The 13,915-nt window shown below is 43.1% G+C and overlaps 1 protein-coding gene across 6 annotated transcripts in view; it reads left to right on the top strand.

The window, feature by feature from the left end:
- NSUN6 (NOP2/Sun RNA methyltransferase 6) overlaps positions 1-13,915 on the top strand; it is an 83,745-nt gene that overhangs the window by 48,624 nt on the left and 21,206 nt on the right. For all 6 annotated transcript variants that reach the window (XM_055543961.1, XM_055543959.1, XM_055543957.1 and 3 more), the window contains 2 exons: positions 6,405-6,524; positions 10,411-10,555. In XM_055543961.1, the coding sequence (XP_055399936.1) occupies positions 6,405-6,524; positions 10,411-10,555 (265 nt within the window). The remainder of the gene's footprint in view (positions 1-6,404; positions 6,525-10,410; positions 10,556-13,915) is intronic.

The following is a 13,915-nucleotide window of genomic DNA, read 5'->3' as shown; positions in this document are numbered from 1 at the left end:
TTCCACTGTTTCCCCATCTATTTCCCATGAAGTGATGGGACCAGATGCCATGATCTTTGTTTTCTGAATGTTGAGCTTTAAGCCAACTTTTTCACTCTCCACTTTCACTTTCATCAAGAGACTTTTGAGTTCCTCTTCACTTTCTGCCATAAGGGTGGTGTCATCTGCATATCTGAGGTTATTGATATTTCTCCCTGAAATCTTGAATCCAGTTTGTGCTTCATTCAGGCTGGCATTTCACATGATGTACTCTGCATATAAGTTAAATAAGCAGGGTGACAATATACAGCCTTGACGTACTCCTTTTCCTATTTGGAACCAGTCTGTTGTTCCATGTCCAGTTCTAACTGTTGCTTCCTGACCTGCATACAGGTTTCTCAAGAGGCAGGTCAGGTGGTCTGGTATTTCCATCTCTTGAAGAATTGTCCACAGTTTATTGTGATCCACACAGTCAAAAAGGCTTTGGCATAGTCAATAAAGCAGAAATAGATGTCTTTCTGGAACTCTCTTGCTTTTACCATGATCCAGCGGATGTTGGGAATTTGATCTCTGGTTCCTCTGCCTTTTCTAAAACCAGCTTGAACATCAGGAAGTTCACGGTTCACGTATTGCTGCAGCCTGGCTTGGAGAATTTTGAGCATTACTTTATTAGTGTGTGAGATGAGTGCAATTGTGCGGTAGTTTGAGCATTCTTTGGCATTGCCTTTCTTTGGGACTGGGATGAAAACTGACCTTTTCCAGTCCTGTGGCCACTGCTGAGTTTTCCAAATTTGCTGGCATATTGAGTGCAGCACTTTCACAGCATCATCTTTCAGGATTTGGAATAGCTCCACTGGAATTCCATCACCTCCACTAGCTTTGTTTGTAGTGATGCTTTCTAAGGCCCGCTTGACTTCACATTCCAGGATGTCTGGCTCTAGGTCAGTGATCACACCATCGTGATTATCTGGGTCGTGAAGATCTTTTTTGTACAGTTCTTCTGTGTATTCTTGCCATCTCTTCTTAATATCTTCTGCTTCTGTTAGGTCCATACCATTTCTGTCCTTTATCGAGCTCATCTTTGAATGAAATGTTCCTTTGGTATCTCTGATTTTCTTGAAGAGATCCCTAGTCTTTCCCATTCTGTTGTTTTCCTCTATTTCTTTGCATTGATTGCTGAAGAAGGCTTTCTTATCTCTTCTTGCTATTCTTTGGAACTCTGCATTCAGATGCTTATATCTTTCCTTTTCTCCTTTGCTTTTCGCTTCTCTTCTTTTCACAGCTATTTGTAAGGCCTCCCCAGATAGGCATTTTGCTTTTTTGCATTTCTTTTCCATGGGGATGGTCTTGATCCCTATCTCCTGTACAGTGTCACGAACCTCATTCCATAGTTCATCAGGCACTCTATCTATCAGATCTAGGCCCTTAAATCTATTTCTCACTTCCACTGTATAATCATAAGGGATTTGATTTAGGTCATACCTGAATGGTTTAGTGGTTTTCCCTACTTTCTTCTATTTAAGCCTGAATTTGGCAATAAGGAGTTCATGGTCTGAGCCACAGTCAGCTCCTGGTCTTGTTTTTGCTGACTGTATAGAGCTTCTCCATCTTTGGCTGCAAAGAATATAATCAATCTGATTTCGGTGTTGACCGTCTGGTGATGTCCATGTATAGAGTCTTCTCTTGTGTTGTTGGAAGAGGGTGTTTGTTATGACCAGTGCATTTTCTTGGCAAAACTCTATCAGTCTTTGCCCTGCTTCATTCCGTATTCCAAGGCCAAAATTGCCTGTTACTCCAGGTGTTTCTTGACTTCCTATTTTTGCATTCCAGTCCCCTATAATGAAAAGGACATCTCTTTTGGGTGTTAGTTCTAAAAGGTCTTGTAGGTCTTCATAGAACCGTTCAACTTCAGCTTCTTCAGCGTTACTGGTTGGGGCATAGACTTGGATTACTGTGATATTGAATGGTTTGCCTTGGAAACGAACAGAGGTCATTCTGTCGTTTTTGAGATTGCATCCAAGTACTGCATTTCGGACTCTTTTGTTGACCATGATGGCCACTGCATTTCTACTGGGGGATTCCTGCCCGCAGTAGTAGATATAATGGTCATCTGAGTTAAATTCACCCATTCCAGTCCGTTTCAGTTTGCTGATTCCTAGAATGTCGACGTTCACTCTTGCCATCTCTTGTTTGACCACTTCCAATTTGCCTTGATTCATGGACCTGACATTCCAGGTTCCTATGCAATATTGCTTTTTACAGCATTGGACCTTGCTTCTATCACCAGTCCCATCCACAACTGGGTGTTGTTTTTGCTTTGGCTCCATCCCTTCATTCTTTCTGGAGTTATTTCTCCACTGATCTCCAGTAGCATACTGGGCACCTATTGACCTGGGGAGTTCCTTTTTCAGTATCCTATCATTTGCCTTTTCATACTGTTCATGGGGTTCTCAAGGCAAGAATACTGAAGTGGTTTGCCATTCCCTTCTCCAGTGGACCACATTCTGTCAGATCTCTCCACCATGACCTGCCCGTCTTGGGTTGCCCATGGGCATGGCTTAGTTTCATTGAGTTAGACAAGGCTGTGGTCTTAGTATGATTAGATTGACTAGTTTTCTGTGAGTATGGTTTCAGTGTGTTTGCCCTCTGATGCCCTCTTGCAACACCTACCCTCTTACTTGGGTTTCTCTTACCTTGGGTGTTGGGTATCTCTTCACTGCTGCTCCAGCAGAGCACAGCCATTACTCCTTACCTTGGACGAGGGGTATCTCCTCACCGCCGCCCTTCCTGACCTTCAACGTGGGATAGCTCCTCTAGGCTCTCCTGCGCCCGCACAGCCACGGCTCCTTGGACGTGGGGTTGGTCCTCCCGGCCACCGGCCCTGGCCTCGGTCGTTGGGTTGCTCCTCCCCACCGCTGCCCTTGGCCTCGGGTTTAGGGGCGTGGGATAGCTCCTCCCACCCGTCGCCCCTGGCCTCCGGCTTAGGGGCATGGGGTAGCTCCTCCCGCCCGCTGCCCCTGGCCTCGGGCTTGGGGCGTGGGGTATCTCCTCTTGGCCACTGCCCCGACCTCGGACGTGGGGTAACTCCTTTCGTCACCGCCCCTGACCTCGGACGCAGGGTAACTCCTCTCGTCACCGCTCCTGACCTTGGATGCTAGGTATCTCCTCTCGGCCGACCCCCCTGACCTCGGACGCGGGGTAGCTCCTTTCGGCTGTTCCTGCGCCGTCGCGGTCTGGTACTCTCAGCCACTGCCCCTGACCTCGGACGTGGGGTAACTCCTCTTGGCCGCTGCCCTTCGGGCATGGGGTCCTCCTGGCTTCTGCCCCTGACTTCGGACATGGGGTGGCTCCTCTCAGCCGCACTTTGGTGCGCCCGTCGGAGCCACCACAGAAACATTTTATGGATTTGCATGTATCTCTGTTAGATAAATGAAAATGATTCCTGAAAAGTTTAAGATGGCCACCAACTTAAGGCAGTGGTATTTGTAACACATAGAACAGGTCATTTAGTAGTGTGTCAGATTTTGGCTTTTTTCTTACACTTGTACTTAAAATGTGAGTGCTCTCTTGTTTGAAATAATTTTTACTAAAACCTAAAATAAGAAGAAGCTACACAAGGACTAAAATTCTATTGAGATGACCACGATTTTAAGACCTTTCAGTGAACAAGCAAAAATCGCTGGAGGTGAAATGGAGAAGGCAGTAAAGAAAGAATCACTTTGTGCCTGCTTCTATTTCCCCACTGCCTTCCAGTGCCTTTACCACCCCCGCTTTTTTTTAACAATTAAAAAAATTTTTATTTTTGGCTGTGTTGAGTTTTCTTTGCTGTGTGGGCTTTTCTCTAGTTGTGGTGAGTGAGGGCTACTCTCTAGTTGTGGTGTGCGGGCTTCTCATTGTGGTGGCTTCTCTTGTTGTGGGGCACAGGCTCCAGGTGCACAGGCTTCAGGAGTTGTTGCACATGGGCTTAGTCTCTGTGGCACATGGAGTCTTCCCATACCAGGGATTGAACCCGTGTCCCCTGGATTGGCAGTGAATTCCTATCCACTGTGCCACCAGGGAAGTCCTTAGAGCCTTTAAATACCATCGTGTTAACAAGGAATTTATTTCAAACCACAGTCTGTATAGACCAGTTTCTATGTAGCTGTATTTTTTAAAAGCTAAAAAATGTTCGGCTGTTGCTGAAAGGCACAGATGTCAATCAGTTCATCAGAAATACCTTAAGCGTCGTCTGAACTCCTTTGCTCCTGATGTTCCTTTCAGATCACGACAAAAGTAAAAATGTAAAAGGTTTCCCTAGACCCAGATATCGAATGTTCCTTAGGATCCATCTCATCAAGCAGGCAGTGGACAAATTTATTTGCTTTCTTTCCTATCCATTGATTCAACATTAAAAAAAAAAATTACTCCCCAAGTGGTGTCCTGTGATGTAACGTGTTAGAAATGTAAACATTGATCTTTCCGTTCAGGTCTTTATATTTTGTGAGCAGCAGGTTCACTCCTGGTGTCTTCGACATCATTGGTTTAGCCCATCCAATAGAATTCTTTGTTGGGAACAAGATTGACAAAATGAGCAAGATGATTGGACATGGCATAAAAAGCTGAAATTGCAGCTATATCCCAGGTACCTTCTTGGTTGAGGCTGTGCACCTGCAGCTTTTTGAAACGGTCATCTGTTACATCATCAGCTTGGGAAATAGCGAACACCCATTCCAGCATTGCCTTTTCCTGGGCAGGGAGGTCAGACTTTGTCTAGTTAACGCAGACCTGGTCAGAGAGCGCTGGCTTCTTCAAGAAGACCCTTTACTGGGCACTGTGGATGACCACGCTATGTGACCATGTTGGCTAGGCTGATCACCCAAATGAGAGCTCCCTGTCAGCTTTGCTGCGCTGGTCTGTTTCCTTTTTCAGGTGGCATTGTAATAAGCAAAAAAGCTCTGAATTTCAGTGGCCGGTGAAACAGCACTTTAGATACGTTTGGTAAAAATCCTGTCATCAGCCGCACGACACTGAAGCTGCAGAGCGCTGACATGTGCGTTGGTCTTAATACTCGGTATACGCCCATCTGTGCACAGAGAGAAGGAGAGCTTGCTTGTCTGTGTCTCCTTCCTCACCATTGGTTTTCTCTTTTGAAGGGGTGATCTTGGATTCACTTGAGCACTGTAACCCTCTCAAGTTTCTGAGTACCTGTGAATCGATGTGTTTCAGCGTAAGAATGAATGGAAACCTTTGAACTTAAAAAATAGCACACATGTTGGATTTCCCTGGTGGTCCAGTGGTTATGACTTCATGCTCACAGAGTAGGGGGTACAGATCCAATCCCTGGATGCCTCATGGTGTGGCCTGAAACACTAAAAAAATGAATAAATAAAAAATAGCCCTATGTTTCTTAACCTCTAATTTTTTTTCCTGCCAAGCAATTTTTAAAATAAATGATTATGTAATGTTATTCTATCATACTGAAGACTGACCCGTCATCCTCCAGTCTTTATATAATGAATACTAATAATGTGTTAATAATTTAATAAAAATTTATACCTATAGATGGAGATATTTTTGGCTTATGTAATCTTTCATAATATATTTGTGAGTGCTGACCAGAAATAGCTAAAATGTTTTCACTTTCTGTTGCTGAAGTGTGGTCATGGTGGGGAGATAGGAACCCAGATATGCCTTTAAGAGGCATCAGTGGCATAAAACGAAGATTCTTAGGTCGGAATTAGCAAAGCACCTCATATGGCAAGGTTTTGTACACTTTCTGGGTAAAGATACAAAGCTGTGGCGGATTCATTTTGATATTTGGCAAATCTAATACAGTTATGTTAAGTTTAAAAATAAAATAAAATTAAAAAAAAAAAAAAAAAAGATACAAAGCTTTTTCACACTTATAAGACATCTCTTGCCTTCAGAATGTTGAGAACCACTGAATTGAAAAAGGACAGGGTGCATTTTTTGGTGAATTGGTTGGGGAAATGCATCGTGTGTGTGTGTGTGTGTGTGTGTGTCTGTGTGTGTTTGTGTGTATGGATGCCTTGTGAGATCACAAGATACTCTGGGAAATTGAGAATTTTCTGACACTGGTATATTTACAATAAAAATACTCTTGGCTGAGGATGTTGTACTGGGTTACCTCCGGTAATCTCTTCTTAAAATTATTTGTTTTTTCATGGCTGCTCTGGGTCTTTGTTACTGAGCATGAGCTTTATCTCATTGTGGTGTGGGGGCTACTGTTCAGCTGCAGTGTGCCGGTTTAGTTGCTCTGCGGCAAGTGGGATCTTCCTGGACCAGGGATCGAACCTATGTCCTCAGCATTGGCAGGCAGATTCTTAAGCACAGAAGTCCCTCCAGTAATCTCTACGTTCTCTGTTTCTGAAATTTAAAGTGATCTAGAGTCACTGACAGCCGATCATTTTATTTTTTCCTTATAGAATTTGCCATCTGCTGTAGTAAGCCATGTTCTGGATCCTCAGCCTGGAGAGAAGATTCTAGATTTGTGTGCAGCACCCGGAGGCAAAACAACACACATTGCAGCACTGATGCACGATCAGGTGAGGCCGTCCGTGCAGAGCTGCCCATGGTGTCACTGTCACGAAAGAGAAGTCTGTCCTTGGGCAACTGTAGCTCGGATTTTACTGCTTTTTCTTTCATGTGCATATTTGCTTGTGGCTTTGTAACCACTCTGTGCTTCAGCTGAGATTCTTCAGCTCAAGAAAAGTTTGCGAGTTGACGTTACCTTTCCTGTTTGTTTCAAATTCCGTAAAACCAGATGGTTCCTAAAATATACATGCTAGTAGCTTCAGTTACAATAGCTTTATTTCTTCAAAAAATTATTTTATATTGGAGTGTAGCTGATTAATAATGTGATAGTTTCAGGTGGACAGCAAAGGGATCTAAAATGAGGCAATGAACTTATAGCTTTCTTGATCAAGAGTCAGATTTTAATTGATTGCTGGACTGATTTTAAAAAAGACTTATCCTTACGATGAGTAGTGGGGTACACCAATAAACCAGAGTGACCAAAATGTCCTTCTTCATGGAGCTTACACTCCAGTAAAGGGACACAGATAACAAATGAGTAGAAGATAAGGCATGTGTAATTGTGGTGAGGGCTGCGGTGAAACACAAAGGGAGGGCCCTGGGGCTTGGGAATATGGCGAGACGGGAGAGTGAGTTTGCAGTTTCATGTGGGTAGCAAGGGAGAGCCGCCCTGGGAAGGTGGTATTTGGGGAAGATTTACAGGTGGGAAGGATGTTCCAGTGAGAGGAAATCATAAGGGTGAATGCGCTGAGGCTGGAGGCCGTCTTGACTTTTGGGGGGAACCTGAAGTAGTTTTGCTGTGTGGACTAAGTGATGAGGGAGAGAATCAGAGAGATGGGGTCAGGCCCGAGGCATTTTGGTGGAGGAGCTTTGCCAGGGTCTGAGGGGACTTTACACCTGCTCCAGAGATGGGAGCTTGCTTCTTACATTGGCCAAGGCCTCAGACAAGCTGTAAGAGGGAGCAATAGATGCAGAGAGACCACTTAGGAGACAGTAAGTCAGGGGACATCACAGAGCGGGTGAGAAGCTGGGCAGGTTCTGGCTATATTTTCAAGCTGGAGCTGTTAGGAGTTGTTGGTGGGTTGGACGTGGGTTGTGAAATGAGAGAGTAACCGAGGGTGACTCCTTAGGTTTTTGGCCAGAGAACCTAGAGAGACGGAGCTGCTGGATTGGGAGGACTCTGCGAGGAGTGCATTTGGCAGGGAAAAATCAGCCATGTTGTTGTTCAGTTGCTTAGTCGTGTCTAGCTCTTTGCGACCCCATGGACTGCAGCACATCAGGCTTCCCTGTCCGTCACTATCTCCTGAAGTTTGCTCAAATTCAGTTAGTGATGCCATCCAGACGTCGCATCCTCTGTTGTTCCCTTCTCCTCCTGCATTCAGTCTTTCCCAGCATCAGGGTCTTTTCCAGTGAATTGGCTCTTCATATCAAGTGGCCTTCGGCTATAGCATCAGCTTTGTTTAAAAGCAGCCACACAGCCTGGGTGGCTTACGGCTTACTCCTGAGTCCATTCTGGAGTCTGTGTGATTCAGTTGATCCCAGCCTGCCTGGCTCTAGCACTGGGTCAGTGATGGGTTAGCCAGAGGTTCTGATGACCTTGATGGGCTCACCCACTTGGGTTGGATGGCATTGGCTCAGCTGAGGCCACTGGAGTGTCTTGCTTCTGGTCCCTGCATCTCTCAGCTTCCTGTGGGACCAGGGTGTTCGCCCAGCAGAGGGCAGTAGTGATGGTCAGCAGTGGCAGAGGACAACGCAGAACCAGGATGCTGCTGGAGTGCTTTTCGCATCTCTGCCTACATCACCTTTGCTGTCATCCTATTGGCCAGTGGAAACCACGTGGCTGAGACCAGCTGGGACCAGCCGAGTGTTGCAAGGTCAACAGCAGAGGATGAGAATATGTGAAGACTTAAAAAATTGGGGCTGTTTAGGCAATGTCCCCGTGGGCCAGCACCCCTGGAACCTGAATAGAAATAACTGAGTCAGAATTGAATCCCAGATTTCATTACTGCTTTTGATTTGTTGTCATTGTTGATTTGTTTTAATGTAGTTAATCGGACTCTGTGTAAGTGTAGCCTCCTGGCTCACACTTCTGTAAAAGCAGCCTTCAGCCAGCATACTTTCTCCTTCATTGTAGTTACACTGGAACCTTATTCTGGTGGTTTTTGCCTACTTTTCCAGTTCCACTTGCTTGAAATGGTTTTCCTGTCCATCACGGTATTAATTGGAACTGTGCCGACTGCTCAACCTGGTGTCACCTCCAGGAGCATGATCAGAAAATCTTCAGTACTGTATAGTCTATGCAGTCGGTGCATATGTCACACAAGAAGGGAAAAAAAGAAAAATACAATGAAGAGTTTGTGTCACTATCTCTGCAGAACCATTTCACAGAGTGTTTTAAAATATGTGAATATCACAGTTCAGTTCAGTTGCTCAGTCACGTCCGACTCTTTGCAACCTCATGGACCGCAGCACGCCAGGCTTCCCTGTCCATCACCAACTCCCGGAGCTTGCTCAAACTCATGTCCATCGAGTCAGTGATGCCATCCAGCCATCTCATCCTCTGTCGTCCCCTTCTCCCGCCTTCAATCTTTCCCAGCATCAGGGTCTTTTCAAATGAGCCAGTTCTTGGCATCAGGTGGCCAAAGTATTGGAGCTTCAGCATCAGTCCTTCCAATGAATATTCAGGACCGGTTTCCTTTAGGATGGACTGGTTGGATCTCCTTGCAGTCCAAGGGACTCTTGAGAGTCTTCTCTAACACCACAGTTCAAAAGCTTCAATTCTTCAGCGCTCAGCCTTCTTTATGGTCCAACTCATCACATACATGACTTCTGGAAAAACCATAGCTTTGACTATGAATATCACAGCCTGTTCAGAAAACTGTAGCCTCTTCTCTTTAATGACTTTTTTAAAAGATTTTTTTTTTGATATGGACCATTTTTAAAGTATTGAATTTTTGCAGTATTATTTCTGTTTTTTCATGTTTTCTTTTTTTGGCTGCGTTGCTCCATGTGTGATCTTAGCTCCCCAGCTGGGGATCAAACCCGCCCCGCCCTGCCTTGGAACATGAAGTCTTAACCACTGGACTGCCAGGGAAGTCCCTATTGACTTTGACTTAAAGTGGTTCCATGTAAAATTATTTTTGAACTATTTTTTATAGTTCAGAACATTTTGCTGTGATACAGGATTATATTTTTCTGTCTTTAGTTGTCAGAATTCACATGAATTTTTGTTACGTGTACATAGCTCAGAAGGTACTGGGATAAAGGCTGGATTTTACAAGTAACATTCGTTTGCATCTCAGAGTTCTAGAAGGCAAATGTCTCAGAAAAACATGCTCTTCCAGAGGTGAGCAGGGCATATCAAATTGGTGATATTTTAATATTTATCTCAAATGGATATTTTAAAGTTTCTTTGTGTGATAAGTCGCTTCATTCGTGTCTGAGTCTGTGACCCCATGGGCTGTAGCCCGCCAGGCTCCTCAGTCAAGAACACTGTAGTGGGTTGCCATGCTCTCCTCCAGGGGATCATCCAGACCCGGGGATTGAACCCATGTCTCCTACATCTGTCTCCTGCATTGGCAGGCAAGTTCTTTACCACCAGCACCACCTGGGAGAAGATTGCTAACACTGCTGTTCAGTTTTGAGTTCTGTGGAGTAAAAGTAGATGGGCATTATAAGAAAATTATCTGGCAAGATTGTGTTCTTTAAAAGGAAATGCTTAATAGGTAGTCGATGTAAAGTTAGTATACATTTGGATGATGAATTCACCTTTAAAACTGGGGGAAACAGGAAAGTGGGGAAGAGTATAATCATGAGATTTTTTCTTTGATAATTTTCATGATTCCTTTGTATTTGCACTTTTTTATGTTTCTTTTTTTTCTTTTTTTTTTTTTTTAGGGAGAAGTGATAGCACTGGATAAAATACCCAAAAAAGTAGAAAAAATAAAGCAGAATGCATTATTGTTAGGATTGAATTCCATCCGGGCATTTTGCTTCGATGGAACAAAGGCCCTTAAACTTGATATGGTTAAGGACACAGACGGTGAGTTAAATTTTATCTTTCAAAGGCTTCTGTAATTGGCATTTACAGTCAGATTTTGCTGCCTTTGTGCCATCCCCTAAATATCCATAGGGCCTTGAAACTGTGTCGTGGGTCTAAGATATTTTGGCATAATAGATGTCTTTTTTGCTTTTCATCTCATCTTTGAATATCCGGTTTTAAATACAGAATCAAACCTCCAAGACTTGGTCAAACTCTTTGTTCTTAGCCTGTTTGTTTTAGTTTCGTATTACAGCTCAGGAAGTTGAGATTCTGTATAAGCCTTTCAGTTATATGATTCTTCGTGTTTCATTTTTCTTGAGGAATTGGTGATATGTAGAACTAGAAAGGAAAAACTGCAATGATTCTTGTTCTGGAATAAAATATTGCATTGGTTAAATCACTCTATTTCTCTATCTTTGTTTCTATTTAGACTTTATTTCATAAATTACTCAAGGAGTTTGCGTATTTTAATCAATTATGGGCGTTGTTTTCCTGGAATGTTTATTGATTAGATGCTGTTCGATTCATGTGATTTATAAAAAGCAATTTTTTAATTGGAGGATAATTGCTTTACAATTTGGTGTTTCTGCTGTACAACACTGTGAATCAGCTGTATGTATACACGTATCCCCTCCCTCCAGAGCCTCCCTCCCACCCCCACATCCCACCCCTCTAGGTCACTACAGAGCACCGGGCTCCCAGTGTTATGCAGAAACTGCCGCTAGCTGTCTGTTTTACGCATGGTAGTGTATATATGTCAGTACTACTTTCTCAATTTGTTTCATTCTCTCCTTCCCCTGCTGTGTGCACAAGTGTGTTCTCTACGTCTGTCTCTGCCTCTCCTGCAAATAGGTCATCAGTACCATTTATCTACTTTCCATATATATGTGTTAATGAATGATATTTGTTTTTCTCATTTACTTCACTCTGTGTGACAGACTCTAGGTTCATCTGCATCACTGCACATGACCCAGTTGGGTCACTTTTTATGCCCGAGTAATATTCCATTGATACATGTATCACATCTTCATGTGTTCGTCTGTCTGTAGACATCTAGGTTGCTTCCATGTCCTGGCCACTGTAAATAGGGCTGCAGTGAATGTTGGGGCACATGTGTCTTTTTGAATTACGGTTTTCTCAGGGCATGTGCCCAGTAGTGGGATTGCTGGGTCACATGGTAGTTCTATTTTGAGTGTTTTACAGAACCTTCATACTGTTCTTTGTGGTGGTTGTATCAGTTTACATTCCCACCAACAGTAAAAGAGGGTTCCCTTTTATCCACACCCTCTCCAGTATTTATTATTTGTAGATTGTTTGATGATAGCCATTCTGACTGGTGTGTGGAGATAACTCCTTGTAGTTTGATTTGCATTTCTTTAATAAGGAGGGATGTTGAGCATCTTTTTTTTTTTTTTGAGCATCTTTTTATGTGTTTGTTGACCATCTATATGTCTTTGGAGAAATATCTGTTTTGGTCTTCCACCCATTTTTTGATTGAGTTGTTTGTTATTTTGATATTGAGCTTCATGAACTGCTTCTATGTTTTGGAGATTAATCCTTTGTCTCTTGTTTCATTTGCAATTATTTTCGCACAATCTGAGGGTTGTCTTTGTGTCCTGTTTATGGTTTCCTTTTCTGTGCAGGGGCTTTTAAGTTTTGGTCCCATTTGTTTATTTTTATTTCAGTTACCCTAGAAGGTGGGTCAGAGAGGATCTTGATGCCATTTATGTCGAAGAATGTTCCTCCTGTTTTCCTCTAAGAGCTTTATAGTGTCATATCTTACTATAGGTCGTGGGTCTTATTTTACGTCTTTACTCCATTTTGAGTTTATTTTTGTGTCTGGTGTTAGAAAGTGTTCTGGTTTTATACTTTTACATGTAATGTGAAAGTGAAGTTGCTCAGTCGTGTCTGACTCTTTGCAACCCCATGGACTGTAGCCTTCCAGGCTCCTCCCTCCATGGGATTCTCCAGGCAAGAATACTGGAGTGGGTTGCCATTTCCTTCTCCAGGGGATCTTCCCGACCCAGGGATCGAACCCGGGTTTCCTGCATTCCAGGAAGACGCTTTAACCTCTGAGCCACCAGGGAAGCCCTGTAGCTGTCCAGTTTTCCAAGCACCTCTTATTGAAGAGACTGTCTTTTCTCCATTGTATATTCTTGCTTGATTCATGTGACTTAAAAATTTTTATTTTATATTGGAGTATAGGTGATTAACAACATGTTCGTTTCAGGTGTACAGCAAAGTGGTTGTTGTATATATCAGTTCAGTTCAGTTGCTCAGTTGTGTTCAACTCCTTGCGACCCCATGGACTGCAGCACACCAGGCCTCCCTGTCCATCACCAGCTCCTGGAGTTTACTCAAACTCATGTCCATTGAGTTGGTGATGCCATCCAGCCGTCTCACCCTCTGTCATCCCCTTTTCCTCTTGCCTTCAATCTTTCCCAGCTTCAGGGTCTTTTCAAATGAATCAGTTCTTCACATCAGGTGGCCAAAGTATTGGAGTTCAGCCTCAGCATCAGATGTATGTATACATGTATCTATTCTTCTCCAGTTTAGGTTATTACAGAGTATTGAGCAGAGCTCCTTGTGCTATCCAGTAGGCTCTTGTTCGTTATCTAATTTGAATATAGCATTGTGTGTATGTCAATCCCAAACTCCCAGTCGATCCCTCCTCCACACCCTTTCCCTTTAGCAATCATAAATTTGTTCTCTAAGTCTGTGAGTCTGTTTCTGTTTTGTAAATGAGTTCATTTGTATTGTTGTTTTGGATTCTGCATATAAGTAATGTCATAGGATATTTATCTTTGTCCGATTTGAGTTCATGGCATTATTTAGTTGTTTTTAATGGCTGAGTAAATACTCCATTGTATATGTACACCACATCTTCTTTATCCGTTCATCAGTCAGTGGACATTTAGATTGGTTCCATGTATTTGCTGTTGTAAATGGTGCTGAACATTGGGTGCATGTATCCTTTTGAACCATGTTTTTCTCTGGATATAGGTCCAGAAGTAGGGTTGCTGGATTATATGGTAGCTGTGTTTTTAGTTTTTTAAGGAACCTCCATACTGTTCTCCATAGTGGCTGTACCAGTACATTCCCACCAACAGTGTAGGAAGGTTCCTTTACCTCCACACCCTCTCCACCATTTATTGTTGGCCATTTATTGATGATGGCCACTCTGACTGGTGTGAGGTGATATCTTATTATAGTTTTGATTTGCATTTCTCTAATAATTAGTTATATTGAGCATCTTTTCCTGTGCCTCTTGGCCATCTGTGTGTCTCCTTGGATAAATGTTTTTTTTAGAGTTTTTTTTCCCATTTCTTGATTAAGTTTTTTTTTTTTTTTTGGATATTG

Source organism: Bubalus kerabau, chromosome 13 (assembly GCF_029407905.1).
Source record: "Bubalus kerabau isolate K-KA32 ecotype Philippines breed swamp buffalo chromosome 13, PCC_UOA_SB_1v2, whole genome shotgun sequence".
Classification (NCBI taxonomy): Eukaryota; Metazoa; Chordata; class Mammalia; order Artiodactyla; family Bovidae; genus Bubalus; species Bubalus kerabau.
The sequence above is the reverse complement of the archived record's forward strand: the minus strand, read 5'-3'. Positions and strand labels throughout refer to the sequence as shown.